The sequence below is a fragment of the Meriones unguiculatus genome, chromosome 19, assembly GCF_030254825.1.
Source record: "Meriones unguiculatus strain TT.TT164.6M chromosome 19, Bangor_MerUng_6.1, whole genome shotgun sequence".
Taxonomy (NCBI): domain Eukaryota; kingdom Metazoa; phylum Chordata; class Mammalia; order Rodentia; family Muridae; genus Meriones; species Meriones unguiculatus.
The window spans coordinates 46343937-46367204 of NC_083366.1; the positions used below are offsets into that span (position 1 = coordinate 46343937).

Below are 23268 nucleotides of genomic sequence, written 5' to 3' on the forward strand. Positions count from 1 at the left end.
TGTTGAGAGTAGAACTTTCCGCAGGGGTGGAGACATTCACAGCTGCGCAGTCCACAGCGCCGGTTACCAACCACCTGTGGTCACTACATACTCAGCAGAAACCTTGAAGGCTTATTTGAAGCCTGAAGTGAAGGAGCCATATGGACGCGGCAGGTTTAAGGAATTGGAAGTCAGCGGTCCACTGTGCAGGTCAGCTGTTAGAGGCGGATCAACACCTCAAAGACAACTGGACAATTGGGCTAGAAAGGAAGTCCACACACCTGTGTCCCCAAGGGACCAGGTGGAGGGCACACCACTGTCAGAGGTCCTGGGCCAGCATGTGTTTAGGGTATCTTTTTCCTAGACAGCCAACTAGAGAAGTCAGTGGGTAGAAGATAAAGCCAACATTGTTTAGTAATTCTATGATTTCTGGTTGCATGCTAGTCAATACTTGATCCCTAAAAGGATCAAGCTCAGGACATTAGGATTGGCAGCAAGCAACCCTATCCACTGAGCCAACTCACCTGCCCTTATATAAAATAATGTTTTATTTTCAAGATCATTCAAAATAATTATTTTTAAGAAAAAGACCTGAGCAGATCTTGAGTAGAATGGTGGGAAGAAGAAATAACCACCTTGTGGCAACTGCACTCTCAAGGAAGCTTTTCACATTATTTTCCACTGTGACTCCTTTTAGCCTAAACAATTTTATCTAAATCTGAGGATAAAGATACCTTACCAGGCGAGAGAGGGAGAAAAGTCCTGATGAGACCTGATAGGCTAGGGTCAAATAGAAGGGGAGGAGGACGTCCCCTATCAGTGGACTAAGGGAGGGGCATAGGAGGAGAAGAAGAAGGGAGAGTGGGACTGGAAGGAGACCACTGGAGGGGGCCACAGCCAGAATACAAATTGAATAAATTGTAATAAATGATAATAATAAAAATTTTTAAAAGATACATTATAAAATAGGCATGTAAATCAAATATTTGCTGACATTAAATCATAAAGAAATTTATTATAAAATACTTCACCAGTATATAATTTTACCATTTATTTAAATAACAGAAAAATTTGGATACTAATGAGATAGAAGGGCTTGCTCCTCTAAAACCACACAATCCAAAGATATACTGATTCGACGGATACTGAAAAATGACAGTAGGAAAATGACAAGTCTTTTTGTTTTCCGTAATTCAACAATTACATTTCTCGGGGAGCAGAAAGCTTGGTATGTACAGCAAGAGCAAAGCAGTTCACAACATGCATAGTTCAAAATCACTGTGGTGCACAGCATGCATAGTGAGGAATCTGAGCTGAGGCACTTCGGGCAGAGGCTTGTGGGCTGTGGGGCTGTTGGACCTGACAGCACGCTCAGCACAAAGTGCACAGCCGCTTCCAGGAACAATGCTACGGTGAAGTCACGTGACACAACACAGGCAAACCCTGCCAGAAACACTGCAGATTAGCAACTCTGAGACTTAAACCTATTTTTAATTGTTGGGCATTCAAATATGTTTCTCAGTTGCCAAATGTTTCCTGACTCTTCCCATCATTTGTATGACTCTGGGGCCATGACCCAAAGTCATTTTGTGAACTAAGCAGACAGTCTCTGGACTTCTCAGATGTGACTGCCCAACAGTTAAACAAACACTAAGAACAAAACTAAAAAAGAAAGAAAGAAAGAAATGGTCAAAATAGCCAATGACCATTTAATGAGAACATTTTTGTGTGCATGAGTGGAAAAAGCTGGAGAAACACGCAAGTTTCTAAAGTAATAAAAAAAAAGTTTGTCCTGGTGTGAATAATTATATTAGAGCTATGGGCTTTCTGAAAAAAAAAAAAAAATCACTGAAGTGTACAATCACGTGTCTAAACCTAAAATCCTAACCCTGTGCTACGACAGACACAGTGACAGGCACACAGCATGGTGCAGTGAAGCTGAGACCTAGAGGTGAAGAGAACACAAGAAGAGCATTCAAGAAACACATTTATGTACTGGGAGGACAGGCAGGAAGCTCAGGAAGGTGGAAAATGTGAGATTATCTGGAGAGCAATGACAGTAGACAAAGATCACCATTGCAAGGCGTAAACACCATAACGTAGCTTTTTACAGTGCTAGTTTCTTAGTGAGAGAACCTACAATATGGTGTGTGTGTCTGTATGTCTGTCTGTCTGTCTCTCTGTTGGTCTGTCTGTGTATCTGTGTGTGCTGAGGTGAAAAGTCACACATACAGGACAAAGTTTCAGAGGAGATAAAGACTGTTGGGAAAAGTCCTAAGTTAACTAGAAAGCAGAAGTAAAATGAGGTAAGAACAGGACATGACATTCTGTTTCACCATCTTACCCCTATGATGCTCAGTCCTTTGAGGTAGTCCTGACGAGGCTGGGCTTGGGGAACACAGCCAGCTAGGACAACCTTCTTATTCTCCTCTTGAGCTTTTCTGTAACAGTGAAGAAATTAATTGTGAGTTCTATTGCTCACCGACACAGCATTAGAAATTGGAACCTAATGCCCCTAAGTTCTCTGTCTAACATAAACCCAGATTTCCTGGCAATGGGCTAAAGAAAACATTCATCATTACACTTATACACTATATGCCCATGTCCCATATCACACTAATGATGTGTCTTATTAGTGCTTTTCATTATCAAAGCAGCAAACAAAAAAATCATGCAAAACTCAAAACATTCATATAAAACATCTGTAAAAATCTCTTTTCCAGATAGATGGGCTAAGCCTTCAAACAAGTCATATGTTTAAAATATTAATAAAAATGCATATAAAACTTCATATATTCTTTCTTAACCTTTGACTAATAGAAAAATAAAGTATAGCTCAAAACAATTCTAACAGAAAAGAATAGAACATAAAATATCTCAAACCACTGAAATTCCCAAACTCGTGGGCCACCCCTTCTCCCTAGACAACCTATGGTTATCGGACTCTTGTGTTTAATACTCTCCTTCAATCAGCAAGCATGACTGAATGATGTATGCATCCACATATATGCATGGATGTACATATCTGTACACATATTTACGTACAGTCTTGAATATTTGAGAAAATGTTACAGAAAACCTTAACGTGAAATCTATATTCCATAGCATAATGTTACAATTTGAATCTAAAATGACAAAGAATGATGAGTTAAAAGCCAGCTCCCCATGCAAGATCTGGAGTTGGGAACCCAATAAGTAAGATCAATTAGTGAAGACTGACTTCATCACTGAGTTCCTCCATTACTTAATTCCATTGGACAGGCTATGTGTAAGTGATGGAAGTCTAGGAAGCAGGACCAGCTGGAGGAAGTACACCCTTGAGAAGTGAACCTTGCTCCTGGACCTTCCCCACATCGCTTCCACTTTCTTCCTCTTCTTCCCTTTCTGGCTGCCAAGATGTGGGTGGACAGCTTTGCTCTACCATGATGCTCTGCACTGCCGCCCACAGGCCATCCACAGAATCATCTGGCAGTGCAATTCAACATAAACTTCCTTCCTATACACTAATTTCCTCTAATTTTTTTTCACAGAAATAAAAGCTGACAAATACACATAAGTTTTAAATAGAAACACAGGCTCGAATGCATATTTGGCTACTTTACGAAGCATTTCATTACAGCAGAGTGAATGGGCATATCTGTATGTGAGCATCACTCATTCCTTCAGTGCTTTCAGCAACACTGAATTTATGCTAATAAGAGCAGACTCACATGTCTATCCCCACCAACTCCTAGAATCAGCTATAAACTTTGCTCATTTTAAAATTTAAATGTCTCCAACTCTTTTTCAAGAGCATCAAATCAGAAGTTTGTTACCACTCTTTTTTAAATATTTTTTATTTTATTTATTTTTATTAAGTTTATTCACTTTGTATCCCACCTGTATCTCCCTGTCTCTTCCCCTCCCAATCCCACCCTCCCTCCCTCTTCTCCACCCATGCCCTGCCGCCAATCCACTTCCCTAAGGTACTCTTCCCCTTCCTTCTGGTCCTAAACTATCAGGTCTCATCAGTACTGGCTGCATTGTCTTCCTCTGTGGCCTGGTAAGGATGCACCCCCCTGAGGGGGAGGTGATCAAAGAGCAGGCCAATCAGTTCATGTCAGAGACAGTCCCTGTTCCCATTACTAGGGAACCCATTTGGACACTGAACTGTCATGGGCTATATCTGTGCAAGGGTTCTAGATTATCTCCATGAATGGTCCTTGGTTGGAGTATCAGTCTCAGAAAAGACCCCTGCGACTAGAATTTTTGGTTCTGTTGCTCTCCTTGTGGAGCTCCTGTCCTCTCCAGGTCTTTCTCTCTCCCCCTACTTTCATAAGATTCCCTGCACTCTGCCCAAAGTTTGGCTATAAGTCTCAGCATCTACTTTGATACTCTGCAGGGTAGAACCTTTCAGAGGCCCTCTGTGGTAGGCTTCTGTCCTGTTCCCTAATTTCTCCCTCCTCCGATGTCCATCCTCTTTGCCTTTCTGAATGAGGATTGAGCATCTTACCCAGAGTCCTCCTTCTTGATTAGCTTCTTTAGGTGTACAAATTTTAGTATGTTTCTCCTATATTATGTGTCTAATATCCACTTAGGAGTAAGTATATACCCTGTGTGTCTTTCTGCTTCTGGGATATCTCACTCAAGATGATCTTTTCTAGTTCCCACCATTTGCCTGCAAATTTCATGATTTCCTTATTTTTAATTGCTGAATAGTATTCCAAATGTAACACAATTTTTGCATCCATTCCTCAACTGAGGAACATCTGGGTTGTTTCCAGCTTCTGGCTATTACAAATAAAGCTGCTACAAACATGGTTACAGAATTGTCCTTGTTGTGTACTTGGGCATATTTTGGATATATGCCTAGGAATGGTGTACCTGGATCTTGAGGTAACACTATTCTTAATTGTCTGAGAAAGCACCAGATTGATTTCCAAAGTGGTTGTACAAGTTTACATTCCCACCAGCAATGGAGGAGGGTTCCCCTTTCTCCACATCCTCTCCAGCATGTGTTGTCACTTGAGTTTTTTATCTTAACCATTCTGGTTGGTGTAAGGTGAAATCTCAGGGTCATTTTGATTTGCATTTCCCTAATAACTAAGGATGTTGAGCATTTCTTTAAGTGTTTCTCTGCTATTTGATATTCCTCTATTGTTACCACTATTACTGATATATTCTTGGGTGCCATAATTTATGCACCAAGCTGGGTTCCTTGCTACCCTAGTAACTAAGAAAGCTGAGGTACTTGCAGCACAGTCTCTAGACTTGACTTCAGAATATATGTCAAGAAGTGACTTGACTCCATACCCAGCATATATTTATTGTTAGGTTTTGACAACTTTTCTAGGGCACAGGTTCAAAATTGGAAGCCAACAGCAACGAGAAAAAGGCCTGGGACTAGTAGAGCTAGGTCCTTCCAGTAAGAAGTCAGATCAAAAACTTCTGGGAAGTGCAAGATGATTAAATGAACAAATGAGTGGATATATATTTATTATTATTTAGTTAGTTTTTAGATTTTAACTGCATTTCTTCTTTCTGTTTCCTCTGTCTAGACCCTCCCATATATCCCACCCAACTCTCCTTCAAATTCATACCCTTCTTTATCCTCCTTTACTTGTATGTAAGTTTTCATGTCAGACCATTTAGCACTGGACAACCAACTGGTGTGCTCTTTCTTAGGAGGGACCACCTCTCCCACTCCCAGCTTTACTCAGTTGCATGTAGTTATTTGTATAAGGTCGAGGCCTCGTGGGCTTTACCCTGTCCAGTTTGACATGTTCAGTAGCATCATCCCTGTTCATGTCTGGATGGTCATGAGGAGAGCAGTTACAGGTATGGCTTCTGGCATTTCTATAAGACATCATCGCACAGCAAACTTGCTGATCCTCTGGCTCTCAAAACCTTTCCAGCCCCTCTTCCACGGTGTTTCCTGAGCCGTAGGTGGGGAAGTATTTTGCAGGTATCCACTTAGACTGCACTGCACAACTTACTCTGTATTTTGATTAGCTGTGCTACCTATAAATTGACATTTCAAGAGCCACTGTAAATGTTCTGCTTCAGTAATGTCTTAAGAGTTTTTCAATAAATTTTCCCACTTAGAATCCTAAAAACACCTGTTAAAAGAATTTTGTTAAAAACACAATCTTGGCTGACTCATATTACATTGAAGAGGCTCGTCAGCCCTCTCTGCCACCTGATTTATATTTCATTGATAAACACTTCACTTAAAAAAAATACAATTTTTTTGGCAAATGTAAAACTCCTTATCAAATAAAAATACATTCCTATTTTCATTATTAAACTGTACATGACAGTTAACATCATGCTTTTTGAGAACCTTCACTATACCATATAGGATCACAACCTAGGATCAAAAAGATCACCAAAAATTATGACCATGTAAGATCATAACGAAGTATCCAAAAGATCACCAAAAATTATGGAAACGTCTAGAGCCATAGAAATGGCTCAGCAGTTAGGAGCACCACATCTCTATTGCTGAAGACCTGAGTTCAATTCCCAGCACCCACATGGAGTCTTGGAACCATCTGTAATTCTAGTTCCAGGACATCTGATACATTCTTCTGACCTCCTTGGTTACCAGTTACGCACATGGTACACCTACATACATGCAGGCAAAATATTCATACACATAAAATGATTAAAGAAATCTTTTTAAAAGTTAAGAAGTGATTCTAAGGGAACACAGAAATGAGGAAGACTCATGCCTACAATTCAACAGACAATGTTAATAAAGGATGATATGAAAAAAAAAATAAGCAACTTGGCACCAACCACACAACTCTCAGCCACATAAAAAAGAGTTGGTGACTTAAAGAGAAGATCAATGTCCAAACAAGAACATGCTTCATGAAGGAATTTTTATAAGCAAATGTGAGAAAAAAGATGCAGAAAACAAAGGCAATGAAAGGTGCAGGAATATGCTACAGCAGAGACAATGAGGAGAAAATAGAGCCTAAAGACACATCCCAGGACAGAACAGGCTATTTGTAAAGGAATAAGGACAAAAGAATATTAGGAGCGAAGGTTCAGAAGAAGCCTGACTTCTTACTTCCTTACTTACTGTTCTGAGTAAGAACAGTTCTTACTCAGAACTGTTCCAAGGTGCTGTTGAAGTTGGCTTTACGACATCAAGGCAGGCTAGAAGTCTGAACCAGACCTTTGCCCAGCCATGGCACATTGATGCCACACTTCACCTGTGGCCACAATAACATACAGAAGTTTTGATGCAGATTCTGAAAATGTTCCTGTTCTAAGCATCCCTTATTTACATTCCATTCTTTTTCTTTCATAAGCTTTGTTCACATAAATACAAGGTGAAATTATTTTTTCTTTTGCTATATACCTAACATATTTTAAAAGATTTTATCCTTCAAAATATGAACGCCAAGAGTAACGCTGGGGTAAGATGATCAATCCTCACTTAGAAAGACAAATGGGATGGACATTGGAAGTTGGAGAAAACAAGTAACAGGACAGGAGCCTACCACAGAGGGCCTCTGAAAGACTCTACCTAGCAATGTATTAAAGCAGATGCTGAGACTCATAAACAAACCTTGGGCAGAGTGCAGGGAATCACATGAAAGAAGGGGGAGTTAGTATGACCTGGAGAGGACAGGAGCTCCACAAGAACCAAGTATGGATATAACCTAGAACCCCTGCTCAGATGTAGCCCATGGTAGCTCAGTATCCAAGTGGCTTCCCTAGTAAGGGGAACAGGGACTATTTCTGACATGAACACAATGGCTGGCTCTTTGACCTCCTCCTCCCATGAGGGAGGAGCAATCTTGATAGGCCACAGAGGAGGAAATGGCAGCCAGTCCTGAAGAGACCTGATAAGCTAGGGTCAGATGGAAGGGGAAGAGGACCTCCCCTGTCAATGGACTTGGCAGGGAGGAGATGAGGGAGGGAAGGATTTTTAGAGAATGAAAGAGGGGGCTACAGCTGGGATACAAAGTAAATGACCTGTGATTAATATAAAAAAATAAAAATTATTTTAAAAAAATGAATGCTGCTAAGAATAATAACGTAAGAAAGTTTAAAATAGTATACGAATTACCATGTCTTCATTTCAAGTGGCACTAGAATGTTAATTAAAAATTTAATGAATATAAAGTTAATTTAATATATTGATTCATATATTCTTGAAACCTAACTCTAAATAAGACTAGTGGCATGCACCTGCATAGACCATTAACTTGAGTGACATGGAAAATAAAAATAAAGCAGCCATTTCCTCTTCAGAATACCAAACATTAGAAATAGTTTGTTCAGAATCTTGAAATTCACAGCAGCATGAAGATAGCTAATGATGACAAAGTATCAGTCCTTTATTTCAAAGCTAAAAACACTTAGGTGTCAAAAAGATGCAAGAATCATATTGGAAACGAGAAAGATCCTGCTTCAAAACAAAGAGGGAAGACAAGAATTGACTGCTAAGAGTTGTCCTCTGACCTCCAAATGTGTGTACGCACAAACACACATGCTGCCACATACAAGAATACTCATGAAAACACATAAAAATAATAAATAAATGTTAAAAATAAAAATACAGAAAGGATCCTTCCACAGAGGACCTCTGAAAGACTCTACCCACCAGGATATCCAAGTAGATTCTAAGACTCATAGCCAAACTTTGGGCAGAGTGCAGGAATCCTTATGGAAGAAGAGTGAGATAGAAAGACCTGGAGGGGACAGGAATTCCATAAGGTGAACAACAGAGCCAAAATACCTGGTCTTAGGGGGGCCTGACAAGACCTATATTCCAACTAAGGACCATGCATGGAAAGGACCTAGACTCCCTGTTCAAAGGAAGACCACTGGCTGATCAGTGTCCAAGTGTTTTCCCTAGGAAAGGGGTACAGGGGCCGTCTCTGACATGAACTCAGTGGCAGGCTCTTTGATCCCCTCCTACTTGGGGATGCAGCCTGACCAGGCCACAGAGGAAGATGATATAGCCAGCTTTGATGAGACCTAACAAGCTAGGGTCAGATAGAAGGGGAGGAAGAGGGTGGGACTGGGAGGAGATGTGGGATGGGGCTGCAGTGGGGATACAAAGTGAATAAATTGTAATAAATACATATGTAAATAAAATTAAATTTAAAAAATAAAATGCAGACAATTCAATGAGATGAAACATATTATAATGACAGACAAATGTAGTATCATTGACCTACATCTGAATTTTATGATGAATCCTTAAATCAAATAAGTAAAAATCAAATCCATAAGGGTTACTACAATATTGAAGAGAATTTTCTTAATATATAAGCCACACCCAACTCTCTACTTCTTGTAACATTTCTCCTCTAAAAACAACAAAAGTTACATTTACAGCATAACATCAGAAAAGTAATATAGAAATTAGATAGAACTAATTTGACCTCAGTGTAGGTGGCACTCATCACAAAGCTACATAATTAAATTCAACTTTTTAATGAGGGAGGGGTGCCCTTTAAAAATAGCAGAGGTCTCTATACCTGGAGAAGGACAAACCTTGAAACCACTATTCACTTCCAAACCAGGCAAGCACAGTGGTTTCAGAGACAGAAATACCACATGCCATTCTATGTAAAAATGCCCTTTTGACAACATAAATGGGCAAAACAGAATCCACTTTGGGGGGTTAAATTGTCAGTTTTTTCTATTTCAATGCCAGCTCATGGGCAAACTCATACTAACATCAATTCAAATTATGAGCTAAAGCAACCGTAAGAGCAGCACTCGCCATTTACCAACACGACTTAAACAAACCAAATTATGCTGTAACATATAGCTGAAACCAGGGTTCCTCATTATTACCGACATCCATTATTCAGAGGAAAGTAGAGCTCAGCAGAATCCTACAGAAAGGGAGTTGGGCTGCCTCAATTAGCTTTGGAAAAGCACATACTCAGAATGTGCCTCGATTGGGTTCACTGTTCATTGTTATGTCCCTAGGGAAAGCTACAGTAAAATATCATATGTATCCATGAAAAATGATGCACAGCACTGCAGTGAGTGGGAAACCCGGAGCTAATCAGCCTGGACCTGCTGCTTAATCACTAAGCAGCAAGTGTGAGGCACGGAGGAGTGGCACCACCAACAACTGTATGGGCAGCACAAAGCAGGGCCTTCAAGTTATTAAATTAAAAACATGCCAAGTTGCAGGATTGACAGCTAGGGGTGAATCTGGGAGGAGTTCAAAGTGGGTGTGATCAAACTACACTGCATCAAATTCTCAGGCAATTAATAAAAAATGATTTTTAATGATTATAAATACTGGATTGGGGAAGTAGCTCAGTGGTAGAAAAGTTTGCGTAGCATGCATAAAACTCAGTATCACCCAGAATATGTTATTGGTTAGAGCTAAATTGAGCTGAAATAAGATAGCATTGATGTCCCAAAGCTATAAATATATATGCTAATGATAAAGATACTTTGTTTAACTATATAGTCTTATTTTTATCTTATATTTTGCCTATATAAAATATTTTTTGTTGCAACTGAGAAACAAAGTGAATAAATTGTAATTAATAAAAAAATTAAAAAAAAAACAAAATATGTACATATATACATTTTCATATCTATGTAAACATGAATGAGGAGAGTGGAACAGCCAACATTTCATTGGGCTAATATTAACTAATTTTAGCAGTAGAAGTAATAAGCAAAGAGCTATATATTATTTGTATTTCATACATAAGTAAAATTAGGCCTCTAATGTCATACAAATATTTTAAAATTCTTAATTTGAAGCTAAAAACAAAAGGAAAAAATTCTGAATGAGATGACAGACTGCCACTCAGAATGATCATATGAAAATTGTTTTGATAGAGTAAGTAAAAACTGAAATGAACTATGTTTTAATCCAACCTCATTTAAAAAAAATCAGTAGGCATGAATTTAATGCCTCTCTAAATAATTTTAATATGTAAACCTAAACACTACAGGTTGAATCCTCAGAGGCTGAGATGAGAAATAGGAGCTTACAGCTCAATGTGTCCCAGTGATTCAACAGACAAGACAAAAACACACATGAAAGCAAATCTATGGCTGTGATGGAAATGTGGGAGAGGCCAGAAACAACCCAAATCATGAACTAGTTTGCGTGAAACATCTAAAAACATGACACTTATAAAGAAAAGCCATAGACCCAGGTGAAGGGAGCTGAGAAAGCAGACCTCTATGACTAAAAGTGAGCCCATGCTGACAGGAGTTTCCCAAATCTCATAGCGGTCAGGCCCCAGAATTACTCACAAATTGAGACCGCCAGCACATCTCCAAACATACCCATGTGCATTCTTACACATGGGCTTTACCCCTCAAAGGCAGGCGCAGGAGACCCACCCACTGATAAAAGCCACGCCCAGCTGAAAACCACACCCTAGTTAAAAAAAAAAAAAAGTGACTAACTCTTCCACCATTCAAGGAGGAGCATCCTTGGAGAACCATAAACTTGGATAAACTTGGCCCATAGGAAGTGACAGTCAAAAGACCTGAGATCTTTGATACATTATAAGGAAGAAAGAAATGAGAGGGAGCCCATATATAAAAATAAATGTATTACACAGAGTGGTTTTTTTAATGTCAAGATTTTACTTTATTATCTAATGACAAATGGGAGAAAAGAATCATAAAGAACTCTCAAAACTGATGACTAACCCATCAGAACTGTGGTCACTTGTAGACGGAGCTAGCTATGACTTCCACAGTGTGGTGGTTATAATGAAACTGGTCTCCAAATGCCCATATAGTTAAATGCTTGGTTCCCAGTTGGTGGAGAATATCCGAGAGGAGTCCCAATAACTATCCAGTATTGACAGTGTAGTAGAAGACAACGGCCTCAAAGCAAATCAATGACTCACTGCAACAAACATTTGCGAGTAAAGCTGGGCAAAAGTTTACTGTGTGACACTCCATGACATACCGTAGCTTCAACAGCAAGATATTGGGGCGCGGGGGTAGTTTATTGTTTGTTTGTTTGGTTGGTTGGTTGGTTTGGTTTTCTTTTGGGGCGGGTAGGTTGCAAGCGCAGCTTGGAGTGCATGATATGAAATTCACAAAGAATCAATAAGTAATTAAAGTTGTTTTAAGTAATTAAAAAAAATGTAAAGTGTGGCATTGTTGGAGAAGAAGCATCACTAGGGGAAGCACTGCAGCTTCAAACCCAGGCCATCCCCAGTTCACACCTGCTGCCCCCACCCCTGGCCTGCCTCCTACTTGAGGGTTTAGACATAAACTCTCTGTGGTGTGTGCCATTGTCCCCACCCCCACCACTGGTCAAAGGGAAAGGGAGCAGAGCAATGAATGGGATTTGGGCTGCCTGTGAGTACAATGAACAAGACTTCCAGGATTAGCTTCAGAGAGGCAACTCGTTTTATTGAGTCAGGGGTGAGGTATATAAGGGTTCATAGCGCTATGGGTAGGAAGAATTGATTGGTCATAACATAGCCCCTAATTATCATTCGGGCAAAGGAGTCAACGTGGCGCTCTGTCATCCTCCAAGCAAGGTTGCGTGTCTGTGCTTCCAGGTCCTCTCCAGATAAGGTCAGGCAGAGAAGAAAAAGCTTCGCTGAGAACGGGAATCCTGTCTGGACATGGTAGACTGCAGCCTTAATAGCAAGCTCATCCTCAGCTACTGCTCCAGCACCACCAGCTCTGCCTACCTTCTGCCGTACTCTCCACCATGATGGGCATGGATTCACCCTTTGAAACTGTAAAGCCCAATCAACTCTTCCTTCTATCAGTCACCTTGGGCATGGTGTCTTATGATAAATGGTTAAAACACAAAAGCAGTTTCTAAGTCACTGGAGACATTCGAGCTCTTGAGTGGTGCTTAGACAATTTGTGGACCTAGACATTTTTCTGTGACCTTAAAATACTTTACTTAACAATATAAACATTAAAAATAAACCAACAACTTAATTACAAATAAATAACCAGAAATTTCCCAGCAAAAAAGAGGAAGAGAAATAAAGCTGTGGTTGCTGTCCCTACGTCTTTCAAACCTTCCTATTTATCTCAGAACCCACATAAAAGTGGTTTTTAACCCATGGCATATAAACAGGATGTCACAGTTAGCTGATGAATGCTGATGAATGCTTTAGGGAAGAAAAACATAGTATTTGGTCTTCTGACCATCTCAGAAGAAACTAAAGTGGTGTTTTTCAAACCAACTAAAATTTTTGATTGAAGGGATTTCAGAAATCATAAAATAATTGGTGTGCTTTCTAGATTTGGTGCCAATGAATTAAAAGCTGTATTACTGAGAAGACAAGAAAATTAGAAGCAGGAAGGGTATCCATGGACCTGAGTTGGGGTTCTCTGGTGTAGAATGTCTGGGCAACATCATTATTCCTTTACTGAAAATAAAACTTGAGGTTTTAAGGGACATGATGCATTGTAGCATGAACATAGCCTGTCTCCCCAAAGGACCATGTGTTCAAAGAACAGTTCTCAGGGTGCTACTGCAAGGACAAACTCTCAGCTTTGAGAGTAGAAACATGTCAGCAGTGACATGCCTTTGGTGAACATGGTGGAACCCCGGCCTCTCCTCTTTTTCCTGTCAGTGGTTCTGTTCTGCCTATTACCCATTCTATAACATTCAGCCTTGCCACAGGAGATCACCCAGCCACCAATCCTAGACCATCATCCAAACTATAGCTTTCTTCCCTGTGAGTTATATGTCCCAGTCATTGCTGAGGCAACATGGTTCTAGGAGGATGCTCTAAACTAACAAACTCAAGAGTTCAGTTTGGATTCTGTCTCTGTGGCAAACTGAGAGAAGGCCAGATCTTGTCTCAGTCCTAGCTTTCCCATATGATAAATGGCAGCTGCTAAACCCTGACACTTATACTGGAAAAAAAAAAAATCCACAATTGTAATAGAAAACACTAGCCTTAAGAGGCAGTAATTGCAACCAAAGCCCAGTAATATTAAAAAGAAATACCATACAAATGAGTGAAATCATTAGATTTTCTTTTCCAAATGCTACAGCATTAAATTATTAGCAAAATTTCTTTGAAAGCTTACATGAAATACTACAAATTGGAATTTGGAGGGAATCTATGACAGACACAGAGTACTGGGCATTCACTTTAAACCCTGAACAAGAAGAGCTCCTAAACCCAAGGCACCCAAATCAGCTTCCCAGGAGCAAGCTTCTTTGTTGCCTGGGACAGTGTCAAACAGCTCTAAAGTCCCAGAGACCTCTAGTGGAGTAGACAGACCCAATGCATGCCTCTGCTCTACTCTTCCAGGATGCAGGCAACAGACAGAAACAAGTGACCACGCAGATATACCAGATTTCAGGATTTCAAATTCCCCCATTGAAAACAAAGGATAGAGGGTTCCTAATGGCTGCTAAGTGAAGTTCAGTGAAACCCAGGTGTCCCGGTTTCAATAAAATTAATTTAGGCAAATACTGTTGGTTGTAACAAATTTGTGAGGCACTATCTTTTGAAATTAAACATTTTATATCTAACACAGCCTCTCCCACATCGAGGTCTCAGCAAATGAATTTCCAGCTTATTTTACTGAGAAAACAAACTGCTCTTTCGGTACACAGTCATATCTAACAGACTGTTCTACATCAAAATACTGGTTCCTCTATGGCTCAGCACAGAGAGTGCTTGCCTGGCAACCAGCACACATAGACCATATCAGGTGTGGCCCCTACAAATAGATCAACTGTCCTTATTCCCCACAAACTGAGCTATTTCTGGTACATAGTACATTGTAACCCTTCTGGCACATACTGTTGTTATAATTATATACCTTATATACTTTTCTTCTATCTAGTAATTTTCCTCTATAATAGATCACATCCAAAACTAAACAGATGTACTAAAATCACATCTTAAAAAAATAAATAAATGAATGAATGAATGAATGAATGAATGAATGAATAAAAATCCCAATACTAAACAGACGGAGGCAAAACATAGTTAATTTAGTTATCTAGGGATACATACACAAAGACACAGACACAAGCACACACAGACAGGTAGACACACACACACACCCCTCACCTATGAAGTGAGTATCTCAAATTAACATGCTCCAGACAGATCTTGATTTCTTGTTCCCAGACCCACACCACTCCACATGGAAAAAGAATAGCAACTCATTTCAGACAAATGGTACCAAAGTACACCCAACACTCGGAAGGGAAGGAAGCGAATGAAGAAAGGGAAGGAAGCGAAGGGAGGGAAAGGAGGTAAGGGAGGAAAGGGAGGGAGGGAGGGAGGGAGGGAGGGAGGGAGGGAGGGAGAAAGGGAGGGAGGGAGGGAGGGAGGGAGGGAGGGAGGGAGGATGGAGGCGGGTTCCATCTCTCACTTCACTAGTCTCTGCTCAATAGTCTCTTCTTCAAAGGCTAAGCCTAACTGGATTGAATGAAATATGCCATCTTGGCCTTCATCACCACCTACATTTTATGCCTAATTTGGTTGGTTAGTTGGTTGGCTGGCTTCTGGTTTTGAAAACTGTTTTCACTATGAACTGCAGGCTGTCCCTCTGCTATTCATACTCTTGCCTCAGCCTCCCAGGATGCCTTGTTCAAGAACAGCCTAGTCTAGTCTACAAAGAGAACTTCCAGGACAGCCTCAGCTACACACACACAAACACAAAACACACACACACACACACACACACAAACCTGTCTAGAAAAAAAAAGGAAAAGGAAGGAGGGAGGGAGGGAGGGAGGGAGGGAGGGAGGGAGGGAGGGAGGGAGGAAAAATAAATTAAAAAGAAAATTAGTTGTTAGAGCTAGCTAGAATAGGGCTTAAGTCTTGAGTACTGATGTCAATATCTGTATTAAAACTTTCCTCAAAAACAGGCCCAGTATATCTGAGTATTATGCTATTTAACAATGGAAGGGCACACTGCTACATGGCTTATTCTTGTCTGATTTCTACCTATGCAGGCATTAAGTGAGATGTACTTTTAGAAAAGTCTTTTCTGTTCATAACTCTGGCCTTTGTGTTTTCTCCATCTATGCTTCTGTGAATTCCCACATTGTAGATAATATCTATACTGTTATCAAAACTATATTGGTTTAACCGCCCGTTCTACTAAATAGTAAAGTATTATGAGGTGCCCACTATTGTCAATCAACTCAGACGACCCTTGCACTAACTGGGTTTCTGTCAAAGTTGACACAAGAGAGAGTAATCTGGGAAGAGGAACCTCAGCTCAAAAAAATGTGTTCAACATATGGCCTGTATGGCCTGTAGGCAAGTCTTATAGGCAAGTCGGTAGGGCATTTCTTGATTAATGATTGATGTGGGAGGGTCCAACCCACTGTGGGTGGTGCCACCACTAAGCAAGTGGTCCAGGTTGATAAGAAAGGAGGCTGCACAAGCCAGTAAGTAACATTTCTCCATGGCTTCTGTTTTAGTTCCTGCCTCCAGGTTCCTGCCTTGAGCTCCTGCTGTAGCTTCCTTTCAGTGGACTATGACTTATAAACCCAAATTTTACTGAGCCAATAAACTCTTTCCAGCTCAGATTCCTTAGGTATTCATCACAGCAACAGAAGAAAAACAAAGACAGGCCTCAAACTATTCCGTTTCTTCAGAGAAATCTTAGGTTGCTGTTTATTGTCTAAGGCACTAGGCTCAGGACACACACGCACACGCATGCACGGACCCCCTAGCTCAAAATTCAAAGGTGGATAAAAAGTAGTCTAGGTCAATCACAACATCATTGTTCTCCAAGTTAATAGATTTCATTTAGATCTGAGTCTGGGACCCAACTGGTTATGACGTACAGTGCAACCTTGGAGAACAGCTTTCCTCCCTACCAAATGAACAAGCATGGAGGCAGTAGTCTTGACTGGGTATCATACCTCCGCAAACAATATACAAATGTTCCTAACACATCAATATTGCTGACATGCAAGCAAATAACTAAGGATTGAATCTCAAGGTAGAAGATCCCTGTGTTGCAGAAGACTTCAATCCACAGAATTAGTTGACATAGAACTTCTACCCTCCAGATTTCTTGTTATAAGACATCATAAAATTTTTAAGTGACTGGCCAGATAGCTCAGCAGGTGAGGGCCCTTTCTGACAAGCCGACAGTATCACCCCAGAACCCATACAGTAGAGGCAGAGAATAGATGCCTCGAAGTTGTCCACTGACCTCCGCATGTATGCTATGCCATCTCTCACACATACACTTTTAATAAATAAAAACCTTTAGAGTTCTGCTTTTGGTTGATCCTCCTGATGCAAACAGCCAAAGCTATTCAGGCTATTCAGGCTGAAACAGCTTCCTTTCATGTAAATACAGAGTGTATTTACATGTATTACAGGCGGCGGTGGTGCACGCCTTTAGTCCCAGCACTTGGGGAGGCAGAGGCAGATGGATCTCTGAGTTCAGGGCCAGCCTGGTCTATAGAGTGAGTTTTAGGACAGACAAGGCTACCCAGAGAAACTCTGACTCAAAAAACCAAAACCAACCAACAAAAAACAAACAAACAAACAAAAAACCCAAAACATGAATTATGGGATGAGCCGGGATCCAGGCACACCTCCACTTGATAGCAGTGCCCACACCATAACCTCAGCAGGCTACCAGGCTCCCGCCACAACCAGCTGTACTAGGAATCCAGCCCAGCCCTGTCTCAGCTCTCTAACTCCACATCTCCTTTAGCTGTATTGCAGGTGATCTAGGGAATCCACACTTCATTCTGCTGTTTACACACTTATTAATCTAATGCCATTCCAGATGCCAGGTGTCATTAGAAGCTCATATTTGACTAATGAGGAATCAGACACACCGGGGAAATACGCTGTGCATACACCTACAAACACTTCCTGCCTAATGAACTGACATGCATATTTCAAAACAGCAAGTTGATTCCTATACTCACCACACATGTCTATCTCACAATCTTGATTCACTTTTTATAGCACACCACCACCACCACCATACCATTGCTCAGTATGTCAGTCAGTTCCCAGGACAGGAGTAGTTATCACCAATGAAAACCAAGCTGTGTTTTTAGAACACTGAGGGGAATGCCTTTACAGATAATGGAGGAAGGGCTCCATGAAGGTTGTCTGTTTTACTAGAAATCACAGACACTTAGGGTCAGGGCACGTGGAGCCCAATTCCTAACTCAGTGCTTTCTCCCAATCCCAGACTGCTTCTAAGCTGCCTATTAAATATTTACTGCGGATACTTGGCCAAACAAAATGTAATCCATTATTGCTCTCAAGTAAACCAAAAACCTTTTAGTAGGCTAGGCTGACAGATGCACATTACCCTAAATATTGACTTTTTATTTTCTGAAATAAGCTCCACTACCCAGTTATCTCTCCCACTCTTCTAGTCAACAAGATTCTATTTTATCTGAAGAATTTAAACACACCAATTGTTATCAGTTAAACACACTTAAGAGGGAGTCAGTTCCAACTGGTTTTATGTATCCACTTTCTGTTTTATTAAAGCAATGCTGAGTATCATATTTATTAAATTTAAAAAGACAGAACTTGCATTTTATTTTAAATGCTATAATTTCCTTAATGAAGTAATTATCGTATAATGTTGATTTCATCTAACACCTTCTTCATTATCAAGCCAATCAGCCTGGGAAATCTCAACTTGAAGCTCTGGAAATCAAGTCTTTAGAAGTTTATCTATAAAGGTTAATTCAGATGGGATTTTTGTGAGTGTAATAGTCTGTTCTCATATCTATCTCACTCCAGATGATTGATCCAAGCCAAGCTCTATAACTCACCAGCTCTGCTGAGGAGTCAAGGCAGAGCCTGTACTAATGACATCTGAAGAGACTGTTGTTCAGGCCTTCCTGGAAAGACAGAACAGCCTCTTATCCAATCAGGAGAGAAAAGAATAAGAGAAAGGAAGGAAGATCTCAATGAACCCACTCTGGAGCTCCAAAGACCTCCACTTGGGCAATATGTCTCACTTCCTTACCACTACAGTGACTCCTGGTTGAGTGCTGTGTTACTTGAAAGAAAAGTGCCCTTACAGACCAAACAGTAAATCAAGCTGTACTTGACAACAGTATTAGGAATAAAAGAGACTATGAACCAATAGTATTCCAAAATAATCCTTTAAAAGGACTTTTCTCTCTATCAGATTAAGTACCAGCCAAGACCCTAGTTGTCTGCAGAGCAAAGGGACACCAAGACTTTTCCCAAACAATACATGACACGTAAGCTATCAGCAAAGCAAAAAGCATTTCTATATTCTTTTAAATAAATGCATGGTGCCCAACACACACTTCCAGGCTCTATGCAGTAGAAGTAAGCAGAAGAAAATACTTGCCCTCGAAGCTTAGAAAGGGAGTTAACTAACAAGTAAGCAAGCATCTTCATGAAGGACCCAGGCAAGTTCTCACATGACCGTATCTGAACATTATGATCAATTAGAGGCTTATAAACAAAATGACTTGGTGAATTCTTCCACTGCAGTAAGGAAAAGCCACAGAGCAAAGACTCAAGGGGCGGGAGGACATTGAAAAAGAAAGAACCACAGAGATCAAGGCAAGAGTACAGCAAAGTAACAGGGAGAAGAAATTTACAAAATCGGACATGTAGAGGTAGCCACCCTATCCTCAAAATAAAAAAATAGTGATAAAATATAGTTAAATTAATTTTTTTAAAAAAAGAAATGGAGAGTTTGAAACAGCATCTATTTAAGAGCTCTGGGACAGATGGGACATTGTATCAATTAACAGGGTCTTGATCCTGAGATCTTCCAATATCTTTCTAAAATGCCCATCTCAGAGCAGACAAAAAGACCAAAGTTTCCAGCGCATATTTTCTAATCGAGAACAGCTAATCACTCTCTCATGGTGAAGGAACAGAGGACCTGAATCCAATGACTGTCTCCTGAGCTTGCAAAAGCTGCCTCACAGCTGTGTTAGAAATTCAGGCAGCCTTTCCTACAGTATATGAAAAAAAAAGAATTGGGAAAACAGAGGAAACTTTTTAAAAGAAAAAAAAAAACTGTTCAAAGTTACATTCCACAAAATTAAAAATTAACAGCAACAAAAACTCCAATGTTGAGTCTCTCAAGACTATGAAAAGCTCTGACAAAGTATACCACCACACAAGTGTAGGCAGCCACCCAGTGCTTCGTGTCTCAGGATGAAGTGGAAGTCATTAGTGAGAAGCCAGAACAGCTGTTTGGAGGAAAATGGTAAGCACATTGTGTCCTTCCACACTATATATACTTTAAACGATTTGAGACAGGACAATAGGCATTTTTAATTTATAATTTTTAAAGTCTTATACTATTCTACATATTAAAATGGTTTCAGAATTTAAGGCATAGGCCAATGGTTAATATCACCATGAGGCTGTATGAGACTGGGCATGACTTTAAAGAAAATATATCGGATTTTTAGCCCATAGCTCTTTTAGAATATATATTTTGATATGGTGGAAAACCATAAGATTTTAAAAATTAAGTTATTCAAATTCCACACATTTATCGAGTATCTACTTTCTTGAAAATATAGCTTTTAAGATGCAGCTGGTACTCAATGTAAGTAGAGAACTTTCCTAGCAAGTAAAGAGCCCCGTGGTCAACCCTCTACTAACACCAAAATTCAGAGATGCTCAAGTTCTTCATCTAATGCCATGTATGGTTGGCATATTACTCATGTACATCCTCTAGATCCTTTAGAGCAACTCAGTATCAGTTTACAAAGCCAATGAGAATGCTAGTTTCAGAGTTGTAGGCTACACTGCACACAGCTAAACTAAGCTGGTGCTTGCTGAGTACACGTGCAACTCTTCCCATAGTTTTCTTTTTCGATCCTGGGGTCACCACCTGCTAGACATATAGAAAAGGAATGCCAACTGTAAGAATCACTCTTAAATACATGAGGAATGTTTGCACAGTGACGTAGCCCTGTCATAGTAACCACCACATACATCTCCATCTCTACTGCTCAGCACACTAGCATTATTACTCGGGTTTTTATTTACCTCTAGCACGTTTCAAACCATTGAGGGTACTTGCTGAGTAGCATCCCTTCATAGTATGTAAACAGACAGGTACACGATGATAAATGTTACCATATTGCCAAATACTACCCAGATTTCTTTACTACGCTGTAGATAAGCATAAACTAGCCACAGACGAAATATAAAGCTTCAGATGCTATATCAACAGTGACAAAAAGTATTCTTCAGTTGCTGAACAATAACTTTAAAGGGATTTATTTCCTTAATTCAAATACCCAACAGCCAAATATTCCAGAGTTCTGTATTACAGGATCAATGGTTTGCAATAACCAAAAGGCATCTCAACAGCCACATAACCAAGGAAGCAGCCACAACACAGGGCCACTCACCACACTGCCAAGGAACAAAGTCCTAGCAGGTGGCCATCCTCTGCTCTAAATTCAGTCATGCTGCACATGACAGTATCTCCATGATTTGTATGGGGTTGTTTTGTGTAATGTAACCCCTGGTTTCCCATTTTCAAAATTAAGACAAAACTGTCTTTAATGGCAGGCAAACCACAATAGGAAACATCAATGATAAAAATAAGTCTGCTCAAGCAGAGCTCAGTGAAAAGAGCCCCTCCCAAGTCCCAGAGGTAACTGCCAAGCCTTACCCACCCTCACCTCAATATTTGTTCAGTGAAGCAGTGCTGTGCCTGGAACAAATCCCGAGGCCTAGTTAAACACCAGGTGGTATACCAGTGTCATTTTTTTAAGTAACAGATGGCTCAAACTTTTCATATTTATGACATGTAGCCAGGACTTACACAAGTGAAACTGTCTTCCAAGTTCTTTATACAAGTAGCACAATTACTCATGTGACTCACCACTTTGAATCATAAAGACAGCAGCAGGTGGGACAGATGCTGGGCTCCTGGATTATTTATGACTTTGCATAACAGGCAGAGAAACCAGACACATGAACACAGATGGAGTCAAGTGCAGTTACATATTCGATGGTATTCCGTTTCTTAAGTCATAAAGTTTGGAGGCCAAACCAAGAGAGCGCTTTGTTTTGAGTAAATAAAAGTAAAATGTTACAAATCTGAAATGAAGGCAGGGAGAAGAAAGGTGTGTCCAGTGTTCTTGGAATTTGAACAGTACTTTCACTAGATGTTTAAGAATGGAAAGTAAGAAGATGGCTGGGCCAGGAGTAATGTACATCATTACAATTGTTTTTATTAGTAGTTGTTAATCTCAATGAGTTTAATTTATGAATTAAACTGTATCATAGGTTTGTTTATACGAGAAACACTATATTTGTATATGTGTGCATATATACACATATTATACACATTCAGTACCATCCATAGTATCAGGTATCAATTGGGGGTTGATGAGATGTACTTCCCCCAAATAAGAACAACTGTACATCAAATTCATCAAAAAAGAAGGGAGAGAAAGGTGGAGGCAATGAAAAGAAGTTACCCTAAGTGATTTTTCTCTCTGTTCTTCTCTTTCCTTCATAATGTCCCCATTAAACAACTCTACAGCCAGAGTCTATCTAACTCTACCAAAGGCAGGTAAGGGCCTGGGTATCTCTGGACAGAACAACAGAATTAAGGAAACAGAAGCTTGACAGGAAATATGTGGGCTTTATATCTGTCTCAGCCTACTGTCGTCTAAAGTGTCTGGCCAATAAGTAATCAGGAACATGTCCCTAGCATTACCTCAGATCTCTTGTCACAGGATGAAGGATGAGACCTGCTGTCCTCAGCTAAGAACAAGCACAAATGTTTGGTAATGTCAGTAACTGTTTCACCTGTGGCCCATCTCCTGAGTCCATGACCAAGTTCCTCTACCAACACAGAAGCTTAACCTAGCAATACAGGTAGAAACAAAAGGTAGACCTCAAACAGATTCAAGATCTGCTGTTCCACCAAAACAGGTGACCAAGAAAAGGGAAAGCAAGAGGCTTCCACCTGAATGCAGATCAACTGAAAACTATTACTGGACTCATCTAAAATTCATGGAATATATTCACATACCCAATAATTTTGGGTTTACCAAACAACTGGATTACCATGGTTATTCTTCCTCAGTAAAATCTAAGTGTTTTTTCAGATGAACTTGTTTTTATGTGCATCGTCCTGGTGAAATACTTCTCTAATTGTCTAAAATGTGCTTCATCATTGTACAGATGATAATTCTCACTAATGCTACATGCCAAAAATCTAAAAGAATATACTCCAAAAGGAGTAGCTGTACTAGAGTAACACTATTCTTGTATTTTATGAAAAACCTTGCTGATTATCATCTTATGCAAGACAAAGTCACGCTGATCCACATCATTATCCTAAAAGATTGTGACAGAACTA

General features: G+C 40.0%; 1 protein-coding gene across 9 annotated transcripts in view; it reads right to left on the minus strand.

Moving 5' to 3' along the window:
* The window catches only part of Cdkal1 (CDK5 regulatory subunit associated protein 1 like 1), a 549424-nt gene that overhangs the window by 401637 nt on the left and 124519 nt on the right, over positions 1-23268 (minus strand). For all 9 annotated transcript variants that reach the window (XM_060373105.1, XM_060373106.1, XM_060373110.1 and 6 more), the window contains one exon: positions 2324-2420. In XM_060373105.1, coding sequence (XP_060229088.1) covers positions 2324-2420 — 97 coding nt within the window. The remainder of the gene's footprint in view (positions 1-2323; positions 2421-23268) is intronic.